Genomic DNA, 18,335 nt, shown 5'->3' on the forward strand with positions numbered 1-18,335 from the left:
ATCTAACCTAATACCATTTCTTTACTCGGTCTTCTTAATCCCCCACCCCGTCATAGGCTGTCTAATTAGCATCCTTATCTGCTCCCCCTCTATCTCTTTCTCCCACACCCAAGTAGATTCTATCTTTTAGGTTTTACCATTTCATGATAATAATGAGCTTTTGAACATCACCAGGAAGATATTGCATCGAGTATCGCTAGTAATTCAGGAAGAAAATAATATATTCTCCCGAGAGAGAAAGAAATAGGAGAGTTTTGGATGGAATACAAAAGGATTTTGTTCATTTGAAGAATAGCATCTTATGCATCAAGGTGGGTTGCCTACATTACACCCCTTTGGTTGCGGTCATTCCCCGAACCCTGCGTGAACACGGGATGCTTTGTGTACCAGACTACCCTTTATTTGAGGAATAGCCTTTCATCCCTAATTTTCTTTTGGCGCACCCATGAGTTTCCTACAGGTATAGAAGATTGGGTGTTGTTTGTAGAAAACCATATCATTTTGTAAGGTTTTCTTTCTTTGGTATATTCCTTGTATACAGTTAGATAAAATCTTACCCTCCTCGGACCCCACTTGTGGGATTACATTGGATTTGTAGTGTTGTTGTTGTATTCCTTGTATACGGGTGCTATTTGTTCCCTTCTACACGGGTGCTATTTGTGCCATTGTAAATAAAATCCTATTTACTTAATCAATAAGGGCTCGTTTGGTATGAGGGATAAGAAATAACTAATCCCGCGACTAAATTTAAGAAGAGTTTATCCCATGTTTGGTCGGTAGAAAACTGCGGTATAATTAATCCCGGGATTGTAGTGTTTTTTTATCCCCGTGGAAAGGTGGAATAACTAATTCCGGGATAGCTAATCCCGGGATAATTAATCCTAGGATAACTTCTTTCCAACCAAACGGCCCTTAAAAGAATATAGTCTCCTCCCCCTCCCCCCTCTCTCAGCACCTGCATCAACAGGCTTCCTCTTTCAACATTTAAGAAACCAGTATCAAGCAAAAAATAATTTCATTAGGAGAACTTTCTGCAATATCTTTAGAAGTCAAGGAACGTAAACCTGGTAACTCCATAAAATTCTAGTGATGAAAGAATCTCCCCAGCATCAATAACAACAATGAGTGTTAAAAACTTATTACTACGTAGAATGCAGCATAAGTAGCGGGAGGTAAAAGAGAGAAAACCTGCTTGTACATATCATCCTCAGCTAGTCTAACCCGCAACTGCTGTTCGACAACTGCCTGGACAACTTTTTTCTCGTCATTATTTCGGAGTCTCTCAGCCATCAAATAATAACCGTCAAGAGCTAGGTCTTCGTAGGACTTCCCAAATTCCCTGAGACGGTTAGCCCACCGAAACAGATCACGTGGAGTAATGAAACCATGTTTTCCAGCAAAGATTTTAGTACTCTGCCTATGCAATTGTAGTTCCTTCATGACAGCAATCATTTTCCTAGCATAGCTTTCTGGGATTTCACACCTATTGGTCAATATTGTGCTCAACTCATCTTCTGGAATTTCATCAACATGGATCTCCACGAAACGGTTGCGAAATGCTCGTGAAAGCATTTTGCGACCACCATATAAGGTAGGTGGATTCTGAGTGGCAAACAACATGAAGTTTGGGTGTGCTCGAACAGTTTCACACAACTCTGGGACAAAAAGCTCTCTATTATCATCTAGCAACCTGTTCAAAGCCTCTAACACATCTGATGGGGCAAGGTTGAGCTCATCTAGAACTATCCAATGACCATTGCGAACCGCCTTAACAAGTGCACCCTCATGGAAGACAAGCTTCCCATTTGCATCAGTAACATAGGAACCCAGGTACTCCTGCAGATCAGTGTGTTCATGGTTATTAATCCTCACAAACTCATGAGCAGTTATAGCAGCAAGATACTGGACAAGGCTCGTCTTTCCACTAGATGTTGGCCCCTGAAGTAGAACTGGGTATCTTCCAACAAATATGGCACGCGCCAAGTTTCTAATATGCTCCTTGACACTCTTAGTCAAAACATAGCTCTCCACCAAATCATCAGACCTTGAGTTTCCTCTATCTAACAAGTAAGCATCAAAGGAGATCTGCGGAGGTATTTTACCCTCTAATAAATATTTAGTAATCAATTGGTTCATTATTTTAGCACTTGGTTCATCTAATGAAATCAGAAAAAACATACAAAAGCCATCATAAAGGGCTTTTGGAAGCCCAAAAGTTCTCTCTGCTTTCTTTGTGTATTCTAGTGCACGGTAAAGAGATCTTAAACTATATTGGGGCTTCTGGTTAGCACCATCCTGTAACTTCTCTTCAGATTGTTTCTTGGCTGCTTTATAGAACTGTACAATTTTATTGACTAGTTCTCTATTTGAATGGTCCCCATCAATAAACTGACTAATAAACAAAGAAAGGTCTTTGTCGTCCAACAAATCATCAACAAAATATTCTGTAAATCTGCTCCTTAACGAAATGGGCAAGTCTCTCTTCCCAGCATCAGTTGCAGGATTCATGCAGGCAAATAAGCGGAAGTTCGAATGTCTACTGACATAATCAACATCACCCCTTTCAGTCAAACACAGAGATCCAGTTTCTTCTTCAAGTACACCGATAACTCGCTGCAAGGTCTCTGGAGGAGCCAAGTTCACCTCATCAAGCAGTATCCATTCACCATTCTTAAGTGCAGAAATAAAAGCTCCTTCTACAAAAGAAAATATCATTCCACCAGAAGCACTAATCTGCATACGCGCTTTATCTAGTTTCAGGGAAAAGGCTTCCCAAGCCTTTATCAGTTTATCCTCCAAAGGTCTCTTCCGCTTTGTACCAGACCCAGATCTTCCTATTTCAATTATCTTTCCGACACCTTTCTGAAATCCGCCTAATAACATCTTCCAATTCTTTTCAGATACAAACTTCCTTAAACGTACAAGAAAAACTTCATTCTCCTGAAACAATAGTATGTGATATTGATTAAAGCTGAAAGAAACAACATTTAAAAAGGTAAAATTTAGAAACTTACCTTGGACGAAAATGTAATGGTAAAAAGGTTCTCAAACTCCTTATAAAGGGGTATACAGATGAACTGAGCATCCATTGGTTTGAATCCACCCAACAAGTCTGTGATATCACTTTGCTGACTCAAATTCTGCAACATAATGTAATTTGTTGATGAAATGGAAGGCTGTTAAATGCAAATTTAATTCCTCTTGTTCACAGATATTTCCCAAACATACCAGGACTGTAAGTTTTTGACCAAGTCTTGAAGCAAGACTCTGTACAAGAGTGGTTTTCCCTGTACCAGTCTCACCCACCAAAAGAACTGGCTCATTATACTTAACAGAGCACGCTATCCTCTCAAGCACGTGGATTAGATTCCGAATCTCAACGAAATGCTTCTTCTCTTCCCAGGTCTACAACAATGGTAAAGAACTTCAGAAAGGAACAAAAGAACATATCATGCTCTACCAAAAAAGATCAGAGTTCATTCACTCACAGCCCTGTGGTTACGCTTAAGTATAACCCTTCCGATACGTAAATCAGATGCAAGTTCCTGCAGAGATGTTGCAAATAAGAAAATGAAGCTGCTATATTGTAAGTTATGAAAATATCACATTACAAAATAACAGATACCTGAATAACAGGCCTATCAATGGGATACAATGTGTCCACAGGTCCTGCTGACCACATCTTAGCTATCTCTTTCACAATAGCCAACCGTTTTTCATGTGAAGTTGAAAAGGAAGCAAAGATATCTACAGCCTACAAGGTCAAATCATCCACCTGTTTAGCATAACTGAAATATTTAGCAAGGAAAAGACAAATTGAGCGTTAGTTATCATGTAAGACCTCCTTATAAATGTTTTCATAAGCTGATAGACCATCCCTGCTAAAATGAACACCTAAACCTGCAATTCTCTTGCACCATTTGAGAAGATCTCTGCAATTGGTAAGACATCGTTAAAGCCGACAATATTGTACAGATTCAAATGACGGGTCGTGATAGAGCTTACCTTAGTGAAAACCTTCCATGAAAACCTAAATAGGCACCAGTTCCAAAATGAGATCCTACTAGCTCATTAACTCTATAAAATGTTCCTGCAAAATGTGCCCACAGAATTAGACATTCTAGAGGTAGAAAACCTATGAAGAACCATTAGATCTATCGTACCAATAAGTTGTGCTGCCAGAGACTCCAATTCTGGATACCACTTGTTCACAATCTTCAGCAAGTCCTGATGACTTGAAGGTGCGATCATTACTCTCCGCCAAAGTGCACTAACAGAACTCCTACCTATTAAAGAACGATGCCGCTTTCAGCTAACGATGGAAACGAACCCAAAATAATAAAGAAGGGTAAAATATATAACAAGATATAAATGTTGCAATAAAAGAAAGTCTTATCGACATCAATAACATTAATAGCAAAACATTAGTATTGGTACCATTACGAACGGTCAATAGAGACATCCACCTTTAATAGGAGCTACTAAAAAAATGACAAATCCTGACAACAAGAGCTTGTAGTTGTCATATGCCAGAATCATGTCAGTTTTAAACTCGGAGCTGGCTTTCCTCACACTCTGAGAATGCTAGCCAACAATTGGGAAAGAACTCACAATTGTTGGAGAACGCCAGACCACCCAAAGACACAAGTGACTGACACGGTACTGAAGGTATTTTGGAAAGAGCTTTGAGAACTTTGAGGTCCCAAACCCACTTCTACTTAAATTTAATCACAGTGCAAACATGTAGGAAGAAAGTCGACCAGAACTTTTGAGAAGCACTCAAGCAGCAAAAGAAGTTCACCAACCAATTATCAGAAAACAACAAAAAAAAACTTCTGCAAACAGCCAAATACAGAATCTATTTCTTACCAAGCATCGGAAACCATGAGCGCGTGCTATTTTCACAAATAGACTGAGGGAAAGAGAAGGAAAGGGGGGAAAAGAAACTAACAGCAGACTCCAAAATACTAGCAACTAGGGAAAATCAAACAAGTATACTAAGAATGTTTTTTTTTAAGTTAGGTACATAGAACGTGGACAAGAAAACCAAAATTTATACTAAGTCGCAATACCAACCTTCCATAGATATATCTATCTTAGTGCTTGTCATCGTGGAAAATAACCGAAAACCTTCATGGACTCGGATTGCCTGCAGTGATTAATACGTATTAGTTTTCCTTCATCATCAGGATAATATGCACAAGAAGCAGTGTAGCATTTCACCAATCAACTTGTGAATGCTAGGATCCAAGGATCAATCAGCACGGAGACCCAAAAAAGGGGCTAGCCTTCGGAAACAACAAATCATGGTGGCAAACAGCAACATCATCTGTTTAACTAACTAAATGGGCAAGATACACACACCGTCCTCTAACATCTTTTTTGTTCTGAGATTTGTCAGGAAATGGAATATGAATAATGATGGCTAAAGCACTGCTGAATATATTCCATATGGGAAAGATATAGTTGCCACAAGTTAGGAAATCACAACTTGTCCAATGAATCAGAAGAAAAAGAATTTCACTTCCATTCAGATGTAAAGACTAAAGCATAGAATCTTGACTTATCTCCTTGCTTCAGAATAATGAACAGTTTCAATCATTGAAGTGTTCAATCAATATCACTATCAAATTGATTTAAACATGCGCATAAATAAGCATAAGAATAATGCTACAAAAAATCAAACAAATAATTAACTTGAAATAAAACAGATGTTTCCAAGAAGCTAGTTAAAGAGCTACACAAAACCGCACAATGGAAACAGTAGGCCACCACTTACCTTCATAATTTGCTTTCAATGGATTATAAAGTCGGAGAGAGTCAAGATATTACAACCATAAAAATAAAAAAATAAAAAAGTATATATATATATATATATATATATATATATATATATATATATATATATAAACAAGCTAATTAGCAAATCCAGACAAAAGAGAATGCAGTGAAAAGCATCAAAGGATAAGCATGAGATCTTCTAGAACAGATAGAGACAATATTCCATAATACCTCTCCATGCCCAGTGAAGAACGAAGTTGTGCCTTCTAACAGAGGCAATAAGATGCACTGAACATCAGGAGGTGCTTTATCAACATCCTCAAAGACAACCCAGAATCCATTGGAAACAGCCTGCATATCATAATAATCCTCACTCTATGACAAGGTAGGAATAATGAAATAAATTGATTTCTCAAACGAGTAAGAAACCTGGGTAAGTGAACCAGGCTGCCATCTGAATTCACCAGGTTGCTCTGTACAGACATAAGTGCCAACTAACATCTTGCCATCAACTTGCTCATCCATGTGAAGGAATAAAACTATGTTTGTGAACATTTACCAACAAGAAAAAAGCAGACACAGTTAGAACGAACCAAGATCTTATTCAAAGCACCATAAGCAAAAGCATCTGTTAGCTATTTGTGAAAGTGGATGGCAATAGATGGCCATACTCACATGTGATACAAGTATATATTCAAACTTGGGAATCAAATGTCTATCCAACTTAAATTTTCAAAATTTATGACAATGCCTTTTTAAATCAATTCCAAATCTAGAACGTCAATAAAACTTGAATATCCAGTGATGGTACCACATTCAGCTTGTGAAAGAAATAACCAGCCTTTTGCAATGGCTGTTCGAGTTGTTCGTGCCAATACTGATATTGATATTATAGCATGTGAGTTGTCCGTGCAAGACTAACAGGATGTTATATCCAAGACTAATAGGATGCCCGAAGAGTGGAGGTGGATTACAATGGTCCCGTTGTATAAGAACAAAGGTGATACCCAGATCTGTAACAACTATAGGGGTATTAAATTACTAAGTCATACCATGAAAGTTTGGGAGAGAGTGGTAGAAATGAGAGTGCGAAGGACGGTGTCTATTTCAGACAACCAGTTCGGGTTCATGCCGGGGCGATCTACCACAGAAGCTATCCACCTTATTAGGAGGATGGTGGAACAATACAGGGATAAGAAGAAGGATCTCCACCTTATTTGTTGATGACATAGTCCTAATCGACGAGACACGACGCGGCGTCAGCGAGAGGTTAGAGGTTTGGAGACATACCCTTGAGTCCAAAGGTTTCAGGTTGAGCAGGACGAAGACGGAATACCTTGAGTGCAAATTTGGGGCAGAGCCGACGGAAGCGGGAGTGGAAGTGAGGCTTGATTCTCAAGTCATCCCTAAGAGGGGTAGTTTCAAGTACCTGGGGTCGTTTATTCAGGGGTCCGGGGAGATCGACGAGGATGTCACACACCGTATAGGGGTGGGGTGGATGAAATGGAGGTTAGCGGCGGGAGTCCTGTGTGACAAGAAAGTGCCACTGTTACTGAAAGGTAAATTTTATAGGGCAGTGGTTAGGCCTGCTATGTTGTATGGGACCGAGTGTTGGCCGGTGAAGATCTCACACATCCAGAGGATGAAAGTTGCAGAGATGAGGATGTTGAGGTGGATGTGTGGGCATACAAGGAAGGATAAGATTAGAAATAAAGATATTCGAGAGAAGGTGGGTGTGGCCCCCATGGAGGACAAGATGCGGGAAGCAAGACTCAGATGGTTCGAGCACATTCAGAGGAGGAACACTGATGCACCGGTGAGAAGGTGTGAACGACTGGCGGTGGTGGGTACGAGGAGAGGTAGAGGGAGACCTAAGAAGTATTGGGGAGAGGTGATCAGGCAGGATATGGCGCGACTTAGGGTTACTGAGGACATGGCCCTGAACAGGGAATTGTGGAGATCGAGCATTAAGGTTGTAGGTTAGGGGAAATTGTGATGTCTTTTTTACAGCGCACTAGAGTGAGACTAGTCAGTTAGGAGTTAGTCTTAGGATGCTATTGATCAACTACTGATGATGGGCTTTATCTGTTGTGTATTAATACCTTACATCTTTCTCGTATTTCCTATATCTCTTATATTGTTGTTACTTTGTTTTATGTTATGTTATGGATTTTGTGGTATTTTATGTTGTTTTATTATGAGTCTATTGATAGTACTAATATAGTGTCTCTTGTTGCCTCTTTGAGCCGAGGGTCTCCTGGAAACAGCCTCCCTGCCTCTCGGGGTAGAGGTAAGGCCTGCGTACATATTACCCCCCCAGACCCCACTTGTGGGATTACACTGGGTTGTTGTTGTTGTTGTTGTTGTTGTTATTGAAGCCTTGGACTTCACGTGGAGTCTGAGATATTTATGAACACAAATATTACCAGCTCACCGAGCGCTTCACTAAAGCCGCTTCGCTTCAGGACTCTGAAGCGCAACATACACTGTGTCACTTTGCTTCACACTTAAAGCGCTGAAGAGCTCGCTTTCCCAACCCTGCTCATTAGCCTAATGAGCCTAATTATCTCCCTTTAATCCAGGCTCACTCCTATTGACCTCATCTCTCTCTACTTCAAAAAAAAAAACAAAAAATGTTGAACAAAAGAAAAATCAAACCCAAGCGTAAATCTCATAACCGTGTTACACACGCGGAAGGGTGTTAGAGAATGCTCCACTTGTTTCTTATCGGTTGTGCAAGGGTTTCCGAAGGAATTTAGATGATCTTGGGCTACTCAAACTACCACCTTAAGGTTCTGCATGATGCTCAGATTCTTTTGTAGAGTTGATTGGTGGTGGTGGCTGGTGATGGTAACAGATCGGTTGAGGTGGAGGTGGCCGGTGATGCAGGTGATTGGTGGTTTAGCGGTGTCTGGCATTAGCGGGTTGGTGGTGGTGGTTGTGCGATGATGGCTGGTTATGGTTAGTGGTGGCTGAGGGCAGCTGGCAGTGGTGGGCAATGGAGGTGATTAATAGTGGTGGCTGTTGTCAATGGGATGTGCGGAGAAGGCTGGAGGTGGAGGTTATGTGGTGGTAGTGGATAAAGAAGTGGTTAAAGCACATCTTCACATGATTCTTTAATTGAAAGTCTTAACGATTTTAAGGCTCATACAAGCTCGGAATGAATCAGATTTATTTAAAGAAAATAAGTAATTGTAAGGGAAAAGAAACAAATGCACTTACAAGGTTAAGATCTCAATGAATCAGATTTAAACCTCAACAAAGTGACAAACGGGGACTAAAGGAATATATTAAACTTAATTATTCAAATGCATGCTACCACTTTTTATTTAATTTTTTTGGAAGACTCAAATTAACCACATAAATGAGGGAAAGGAAATTATTAGACCTTTTCCATAGATGTCAACATCTGATATGAGTAGGAATAATTACTTTTAACCTTTTCTAAAGTTCGTGACTACTTTTTGACTAGTTTACATCTCTTTGGTCCTTAAGTCGGGATACATTAACCTTAAGAGCTCAACTAAACATCCACAGCCAACAACCAAGCAACAAAAGACAATTCCATCTCATAAAAGATATACATATGCTATTGGTGATTGATTCCACATGGAGCAACTAACAACATACCCCGATCCCCATTAAGTTCTGCTAACTTTGAAATTAATGCAGTTTTTCCTGCACCGGCAGGGCCATACAAAAGAACAGGCCACCTCTGACTAAAAGCCAGGAACACCATCTCATAACTCTTCTGCATAGCAGAAGTCAAGATGAAAGGTTTCCCACATTCCCTGCACATTTTTAAAAGATCAAAGTTAAATGCTGTTTAGGGGAACAAAGAAGCAGCATGGACAAAGAAATCCAGTAAGTTACAGGTCTATGATACAAAGGATCTCAAGGACACCACTTTGTAATCGACCCACTTCCCAACTACCCCCAATTGTACCAGTGTAAATGCCAACTTTTAAGCGCATCCAGCCACATTACTAGCAAATTATAACAGAGATGTTATATTTAGGAATGCTCTTACCATGTCAATTTCCTGTCCCCTTTCTCCTGAATGGTTGAGGAGGACAGAACTAAAGAATCAAAAGGTGAAGATTGTAACGAATGACATCGGTTGAGTCCCATGCTTCCACCAGCTAAGTCCCGATTATTTTCATGTGAGGATTCAAGATACCAGCCTGCTTTCTCCAGTGCTCCATCCTGACAATATTCTTTCCAGCTGCAGATTTGAAATCATCAATTCAAACGTGAGAAGACGTATATTCAGATCCACAAATAATCAGATGAAATGCTGCATAGCATATACTCATGTCATAAATGACAGAATTTTTGAAGGCCAAAGGAGAAATTTACATAACCTTAAACAAAGATGTATATTTTTGCTAGCTTTTTGATGCAACCTGGTAATTATACAGGATCTTGATGCAATTTTAGATTTGCACAATCTGTAGTTATATTTTCTCGCACTCGCTTAGTGCAAACATTTATAAAATCTTTGATTACTTATCAAAAAAATCTCAGCATGGAAGAATCATGAATCCAGAAAGAAGGAAAAAATTACTCTCTGAAGTCATATTACTATTCCTACCACGAGCTAGAGCATTAACCAAGAAATTAGTAGCATCTGGTATCAAATATATAGCTCCAATTCCAGTAGACTTTTCCAACTAAGGATTTGCTATGACTTACATCAAGCAGTTGATACACTTGTCTCTTTAAAAAATGTAACATTAACTCAACGAATTAGAACACAACAACTTACCTCAGTGAACAGCAATATGCTTCTTGAGAACAGCGATTGAAATTTGCTATAGCTTGGTCATTTAACTTGAAAACTATCGACAGTATTCTTATCCCATACCATATTAAGTCAAACGCACTTCTATTTGGCTCTTCATTTTTACCCAGATTTATAACGTCGAAAAAGCAAGACCAGTTCCATCTCGTGGCAAAATCTTCAGGGTCTGCTAGAAGGAGACGATATGAAACTCGTACTACATTCAGCAAACCAGCGCCATCCTAATAAGAGAGTAGTTAGATAGCAGCTTATAAAATTTGCTATGCTAAATTGGGTTAAAATAGTACTTATCCCAAAAAATGGAGAGAAGAAAACAACGAATTTTGAATTCAATGGAGAAATCATTACCACATTGTCGAGGATAACAGCAACTTATCATCATAGACTTGCACAAGAGAATGAGCTTACAATAATAATAAAGGTACTCGATTTAACTCCCTAACTCAGAACAATGTGGAAACAATGTAAAGCCCAATAGACAACTAGCAGCCATCCTAGACTAGATCTACAAAATCTTAAACGCTCTGTATATAGACCATAGGTAAGTTTCAGCATGTATTGTCACACATATATCTCATTACCAGCAAGGGTTCCCAAAAACTTTCAGAGACAAGAAAAATATTAAGCATAAAGTGACTATTAAGACAAACAAACTCAAAGTGCAAGATTGAAATTTAATTAGACAATAAAGGAATCAAATGCATCTTCTCTTAAGTAGATGGTTCCAATGATAACAACCACCGACAAGAATCCACTTATAAGTCCTAAGATCACTTTGGTTAATATTTTTTTCCCATTTTCCGGAGAAATAAAGTACATTTTTTAAAACTGCAGAACCATTACCCCCTTCCCCCACCTCCCATCTCGAACTGTGCACCTCTAGACCTCCAGCGTTTCTCAGTTCTCAAAAAAATCGAACACACTAGCTAAAATAAGATAAAAGTGCTACCAAATTGTAACTGCTTTAGTTCCACAAGACAAAGTGTGTTAGGGTAAATTAGTCAAGATTTCATAATTTGAACTTCAAGTGGAAGTGAGACATAATCCAGGACAGAGGGAGTAATAGAAGTTATCCACCAAAGTTTTCACAACGGACATCCTTCATTATACAAATTGGAATCTTGCATACTCCGGCAAAAACCAAAATCAGCATCCTTTTGAAAGGCTGCATTCTAACTTCATTCGAGATGATCCATATGAGTGGGGAAACATATAAAGATTTGTCCCTCTTCCTCTCACCCCTAACCATCTAGCTCTCGCAATGAAGCCAAGATTGGCAAACATCAAGCCTGATTGGTTACAGCTTGATAGCTTCCCCAAGAGTGCTCCAAAGAAATTATCAAGACAATGTTTAAACACAATTACTAGAAATGGTGGAAAGTAGTCCATGCTTGCATCTGGTGGGTCATATGGAAGGAAAGGAATGCAAGAGCTTTTGAAGATAGGCCTAGCTCTTACTAGAAAATTAAGTTTAATTGTTTTTTGTTATTTCATTTTTGGTGCAAAGAGAGCTACAGGGAGGACGTACATTCTTTACTAGATTTGCTAGAAGAAATGTAATCGAGCAGAATAAGCTAGGTGGTCTCAGATCTTTTGGGGTCTGATTGTGGCTCACACAATCTCCTGTAAATATTTTACTCACTTATAAAATTTGTTACCATTATCAAAAAAAAAGAGATGGCTTCAGGCTCTAACACATTTGCCATGGCCATGCAGCACCAAAACTAAACATGAATATACAATAATGTTTGAGCTTAAGTACATTGTCATTCTTGCCTTCAAATATTCTAGTGTTCCTTTCATTCCAAATTACCCAGCACGGAGCTGCAGGAATAGTGTTCCACATGGAGAAGGAGGACTTAGAAACTCCTCCTCTCTGCCAAGTCGTCAAAAATCAAGAGGGGAGCTAGGCATGCACCAGTTCAAGCCCAGGATGGAAAAAGCTAGGTTCCAAAGTTGCCCAGAGACTTTGGACTTCGCTAGGAATGGAGGAAGTGTTATTTTATACATTGATCACCCACCTATGAATTATTTTCACACTTCTAGGTAGAAATTGGAGTTTTTCCTCCTTTATTTATCTGTTTCTTTTGTAACACTGTCCACCGTAGCAAGGCTACAGACACAACTATCACATGCCCTATATCATACACAAGCCAAATTTAAAGTCTTTATTAACCCATTACCCAACAACTCATATAATTCTAGAATTCCCAGATACAACAAATGATACGCGTAGTTGAGGTCATGGCACACTCCTCTATCAGTTCAAATTTAGGTTTATATCAGAAATTTGTACAATCAAGAAAGACAAGAGACAGGTTGGTGATCACTTTTAAGTTAGAATTCACTTGATATCGTTAATGCTCAGGAGCAATCTAACATCTGCAGTTTCTAACTTTCTGTGCATGTCACGACCAAGCGGTAAGAAGTAAACAGGAGAGAGGTATGGTGTCAAAAATTAGCTCACAAAGACAAGACAACAGGAAGACAAATTCAGTATGAGAATTACATAGAAAGTTATGGAGCAAAAATTAGATATTAAGAACAAAATACCAGAACAACTGCCTCCATAACTGATTTTCTCTGTCTAATTCCTTCGAATGGAGGGGGAGCAAACTCAAAATAACCCAATACAGACCTGCGGCAAGGAAAACACTTGTTACTTCAACAAATGAGACAGAAATGCATCAGCACTTCATACTTATGCAATATTATCTTCCATTACTGAAGCACAGCTAAACAAAAAACTCTTATATAAGGCAGCACTCAAGCACTGTGGGTACTGGGTACCATGGTGCAACAGAAACTTTGATCAAGAAATAACGACCTTTATTAAATTCAGGGACCAAATGGAAGAATATACTTTACCTCAATAATGAAGGGACCAAATCATGAGCTCTACAAAATGCCAGACAAGCTAGTTCATGAAGTTTCAAGCCCTTCCCTCTTTTAGCATAAACATCAATAATACGAATAGTATCTTCAATATCTAAACCTTCAACTTCTCTACAATCGTCTTCTTGGTCGACCTCCATCAAGTCACCATCATCGTTGCACCTCAAATTGGGCACCAATCTAAGCAAGGAAATAGCTATGTCCACAATTTTCCGAGCAAGCGGACGAAAACATCCGACCAAAGGGATTGTATACTTTGGATGTATCATAAGTTGTCCCAAAGCATTCACCACTTCTTCTCCTGTAACTTTATCACCCTATTATTAACAATAAAAGTTGGAAATTTTGTCATACTCAAGACAAAAGGTACTGAATACAAATGCTACAGCGTGATTTAAATATATTTAAATTTTTATTGGTTATATTAGATTTTGGGTACCTTCTTTAATAAGTAATCGAATTGGGATATAGAAGCAAGCTCAGGGCACCGAGAAAGGAACCTCTGCAGCTCATAATCCACCCGAAAACTCCCATCAAATGACATTTTTCGTTATCTGAATTGAAATTAAGCTGGGGCAAAACTTAAATAGCCTCTTTTAAGCTAAAACAAAGCTACAGGTGAATGAGAAGAGTGAAGGGGGAAAGCTTTGGCAGAAACTAGGGTTTAGGGTTTAAGGATTCTTATTTTGCCGCTTTACTTTTGATTTATATGTTTCGGCGGGTCGCCAGCTGGGTCTAACTTTACGAATTCGGTCGGGTTAAGAATTAAAGACTCGAGTATTGCGTATTTGTAAAATGTACGTCACTGCGGATACATCGCTTCACAATTCATGGTCCCGGTTTTTGTTTTAATTTTCGATTTGCTTCCTGCTTGTTTATTTGGTAATGTTTCAAGGCCAAATTTGGTTATAGCTCTTTTATGTCACATTTGGGCTGTGTAATCTTTCGCTTATGTTATTTTATGTGTGTAATATTTATTTATTTCTTTAGTGAAGGTAACAATTCACACTATTTTACTTGTAAATAAATTTTTTTTTATTTATTGAGATTACACTCCAACTTAATAGGAGAAATCGTTCGAATACTATAATTAAATAACTTAAGAATTCAATTGAAAAAAAAACACAAATAATTATAACAATACACAACTTGTAAGATCCTTACCACCTTTCCATCATTAAGTTTCTTGTTTTGGAATTTTGTCACAAACAAATAAGGGTTAGTCAAAATTTCAAAAGAATTTATTTCAAAGTAAAATCAAATGGTTTTAAAATTATTAGATTGTATGACCTAATATGTTTTTAGTTTTAATCATAGGTGGTGACTTCACAAACAACTAAATTTTTTAAATTAGCTGGTTTAATTTTTTTGAAAAAGAACATTCATTCTACTTTCAAAGTTCACTTTCCTTTTCCTTTGAATTTTTTTGGGCGGTGCAACTCTCGTTACATTTAAGAAGAAAATAAACTCCGCTTGTATTATCACACGCCAATACAATTTTTTTTACAACTTGCTAATTACAAGTAAGCAAATTAAGAAGAACGGAAGAGACATTTCTAGGATGCTCTAAAAAAAATTGAATATGTTATGTATGTGGCGTATTCCACCATAGTTACTAGATCAAAAAAATATCTTTTGGAAGTATTCCCTAATTTAAATTTTATTTTAGTGGAGGCAATATTTCAAAAAGTTTAGTTTAATTTCCCCATTCTTTTTTGTTATTAATTAATTTGGAGCAACGATTCTATGGATTTAACTAATCCTAAAGCATCATATTCCACTGCAGTACAAGTTTAGTCATACTATATGGCTAGAACACCTTGTCCAGGTACTTCGTGTATTTAATTATTTACTAGCTTTAGTGTATGTGTGTTGCACGTATATTTTGCATCAATCGGTATAAAATATATACAAGAAAAATAAAATTGTTCTATACATTGAAATAATATCTTCTTAATATACAAAAATGATGAATTTAGTTGAATTAGTTATATAATATTTGTAATTTTAATATCTTGTGAAATAAAATATAAATATGCCATGTTGTTGTATCTCGTCTAACATCTCTTTGGAATACAAGTAATACAAATTTCGACTATCAATTAGACCAATAACAGCATTATATTACCTCACAATTTGTCAATATGGTTATTTTATCAAAATATTATAAACCTTAACTACTGGATATAAATATTTGACCTGATTGTTTATTCGGTAGATGTGTCGCTACATCCCAAATATATATTTCTTGAAATTTTAATCTACTAAATAATACCGTTTTTTTTTTCATAAAACTCCAGTCACCTAATTAGGTCAGTCTTCAGGAAACTTTTCTTTAAACAAATTTTCGTAGATCTCCATCCAATGATATTAATTAAATAGTTATTATTTTTCTTAAAATGTTAAAAGCTTGAAAAATTAAATAATAACTTAATTTTGTGAAAAGGAGATCTAGTGCACTCCTAATATCACCCTACAAGGAAATAATAATACTTTTTATTAATTATCAAATAATGAATACAAAAAATAATGAAACTTTAAAATTAATGTTAACTTTTTCATAATTAATTTATCATCAAGATTTTAACACAAACATTTTAGGTCGAAAAATGAAGGTAAGTTACTTTTTATAACAAAAGAGATTACAAATTTTAAAACTTGCTCAACATAAAAAAAATACGTGGTATATGGTATATGGTAGAGAATTATATATTTAAAGATTGATTTTTTCTAATTTAGAGGAAGGTTTAGTAAACAATATTTATTATGACTATAGATTATATGTAAGTATAATCAGTTTTCTATTTCCATGAAGAAAAATAAATAAAATTTGATTTAATTTATCAAAATTCTAAATAAATATTTTATGTAGGAAATAAATTAAAGCTCTTTTTTTATATAACAAAGAGATGTGTGAATTGCGAATAAACTTTCTTGTTGTTATCGAAGAGTTAGCAGCCGACGTTGATTCCGATAAGTAATCTCATCACCAACTCCGATGAGGCGCCGCCTTATCTCATCCCCCCAAAAAACCCCGACATTCCCTATGATTATCAGCGTAGGGAACAAGCGGCCTTTATCCCATCTTTCAAAGACAAACTAGCCACTGAATCAATGGAAGAAATAATCCAAACAAACCCAGAGAATCCCTCTTCTCCTACGCAATCAATTAATCACCAACCTAATGAATCTAACCAAATAGACCTAATGCTAGAATATACTCCTTCCTCCAGTATAAAACAATAAACCACAACAATTTCCTTAACAAAAAGAATTAAAGAAATTACTCTAACCTCGGAGGACGGAAATAGAATGTATACCCCATGAAAATTCTCAGTGATTGTTAAATTGATAGGAAAAAGAATTCCACACTAATATCTAAAAGCAAAAAATCACTCAACTATGGAAACCCACTGAAACGTTTCCTCTAATTGATCTAGGCCATGACTTTTTCATTGTCAAATTCTCCAAAGAAGAAAACATGACTACAGCTCTCCACAATGGTCCATGGTTTATCAATGGATACTTTCTATCAACGAGGCAATGGGAACCGGATTTTGTAGCAGGGAAAGCTAAACAAATTCATATAGCTATTTGGGTCCGTCTACCACAACTACCCACAGAATTCTACGACGGATTAATCTTGAGGAAAATTGGCAATTCTATAGGGAAGCTACTTAAAATTGATGCATGCACCAGCTCCACCCTTAGAGATCGTTATGCACGTCTTTGTGTGAAACTACCATTAAACCAGCCTGTTCAACAGTGTATCCTAATTGGCTCCCATCTCCAACAACTCGTTTATGAAGGAATAAATTTCCTTTGCAAGAACGGTGGCTACCTTGGGCATACGGTTACCTCATGCATAGTTACTTCACCAAAGAGTAACAATTTGCAAGATCCTATCGCCTAAGAACAAGGTAAGGAAACAAATAATTTAAATACATCCCCCTCACCAGAAGAGCAATGGCAAGTGGTGTCCTTCACCAGGCGAAGAAACCAAAGACCAAGAGATCCTGTTGAAAGCAAGCAAAAAAAAATTCCAGCAAAAATTAAAGTACCAGGTAACAGTATAAAAATCTATGATGCAGCTACAGGTAAGTTTCTTAATTCTCAAAAACTAGTCTATAAAGCATTAAATGATCCTAATTCTTCTACGATTAATGACTCTAGGAATGTTAAAAAAGGAATTCCTCCTACAAAAAAAGGAAGATGTTTTAATGCCTACATATAATAAATTTGATTCCCTCAATACCTCTAATTGTTCAAATTTCTCTACTGGAACTCCAAACGCCTCCTCCAATTTCGAACACACTCTGTCGTTATGCCCAAAGTTCTCTGTGGACCCCACCAACCAATCCATTCATATGGATACAAGTGGCACCCCCAAGCCATGCAATCTAAACCCTAATCCACTTGATAGCTCAAACCCCTCTTCCTACACGCATAATACACTCCTCCCCTCTAATTCTTTAGAATTTGTTCAGCACTTGGCAATGGCCAGCATCCCACCAATCACAAATTCTCCTTCCCCCAATCTTTCATATCCCCCTTGCATGCAAAATCTTCACCATTAGATATGCAATCGTTTGCACCAGATTTTCACTCTACTATCAACCCTATATATCTCCCTCCTCTATACAATATCCATCCACATCCTTCTCCTTCAACCTGTCACAATCCAGTAGGCAATGGACAACCTCACCCTCCCCCTTTCCTCATCAAATTCCATTCCATCCACCAACCTTTGTCTCCCAACCTCAGAATCCCCACCAAGATCCCCAAAGTTGGATAGAGCAAGGTCTCCTAGGCCATGCAGTCACCTTCCCGATGATCATCAATGGCCAGGAAGTTT

The 18,335-nt window shown here is 37.6% G+C and overlaps 2 protein-coding genes across 2 annotated transcripts in view; one reads left to right on the forward strand and one right to left on the reverse strand.

Moving 5' to 3' along the window:
- LOC107822074 (midasin-like) overlaps window positions 1-14,167 on the reverse strand; it is a 63,870-nt gene extending 49,703 nt beyond the window's left edge. The window contains exons 1-17 of the mRNA XM_075232806.1: window positions 13,920-14,167; window positions 13,454-13,797; window positions 13,139-13,223; window positions 10,550-10,806; window positions 9,812-10,006; window positions 9,412-9,572; window positions 6,211-6,320; window positions 6,013-6,132; window positions 5,077-5,149; window positions 4,164-4,286; window positions 4,006-4,090; window positions 3,842-3,932; window positions 3,626-3,754; window positions 3,489-3,545; window positions 3,229-3,405; window positions 3,015-3,140; window positions 1,189-2,940 (exon numbers count right to left, since the gene is read on the reverse strand). Of these exons, the coding sequence (XP_075088907.1) occupies window positions 1,189-2,940; window positions 3,015-3,140; window positions 3,229-3,405; window positions 3,489-3,545; window positions 3,626-3,754; window positions 3,842-3,932; window positions 4,006-4,090; window positions 4,164-4,286; window positions 5,077-5,149; window positions 6,013-6,132; window positions 6,211-6,320; window positions 9,412-9,572; window positions 9,812-10,006; window positions 10,550-10,806; window positions 13,139-13,223; window positions 13,454-13,797; window positions 13,920-14,024 (3,990 nt within the window). The 5' untranslated portion in view covers window positions 14,025-14,167. The remainder of the gene's footprint in view (window positions 1-1,188; window positions 2,941-3,014; window positions 3,141-3,228; window positions 3,406-3,488; window positions 3,546-3,625; window positions 3,755-3,841; window positions 3,933-4,005; window positions 4,091-4,163; window positions 4,287-5,076; window positions 5,150-6,012; window positions 6,133-6,210; window positions 6,321-9,411; window positions 9,573-9,811; window positions 10,007-10,549; window positions 10,807-13,138; window positions 13,224-13,453; window positions 13,798-13,919) is intronic.
- A 2,794-nt stretch (window positions 14,168-16,961) lies between these two features.
- LOC142170237 (uncharacterized) lies at window positions 16,962-17,393 on the forward strand. The gene has a single exon (XM_075232093.1). It carries the CDS (start codon window positions 16,962-16,964, stop codon window positions 17,391-17,393), a length of 432 nt encoding a protein of 143 aa, XP_075088194.1.
- Window positions 17,394-18,335: the final 942 nt, after the last annotated feature.

The sequence above is a fragment of the Nicotiana tabacum genome, chromosome 16, assembly GCF_000715075.1.
Source record: "Nicotiana tabacum cultivar K326 chromosome 16, ASM71507v2, whole genome shotgun sequence".
NCBI classification, from domain to species: Eukaryota; Viridiplantae; Streptophyta; class Magnoliopsida; order Solanales; family Solanaceae; genus Nicotiana; species Nicotiana tabacum.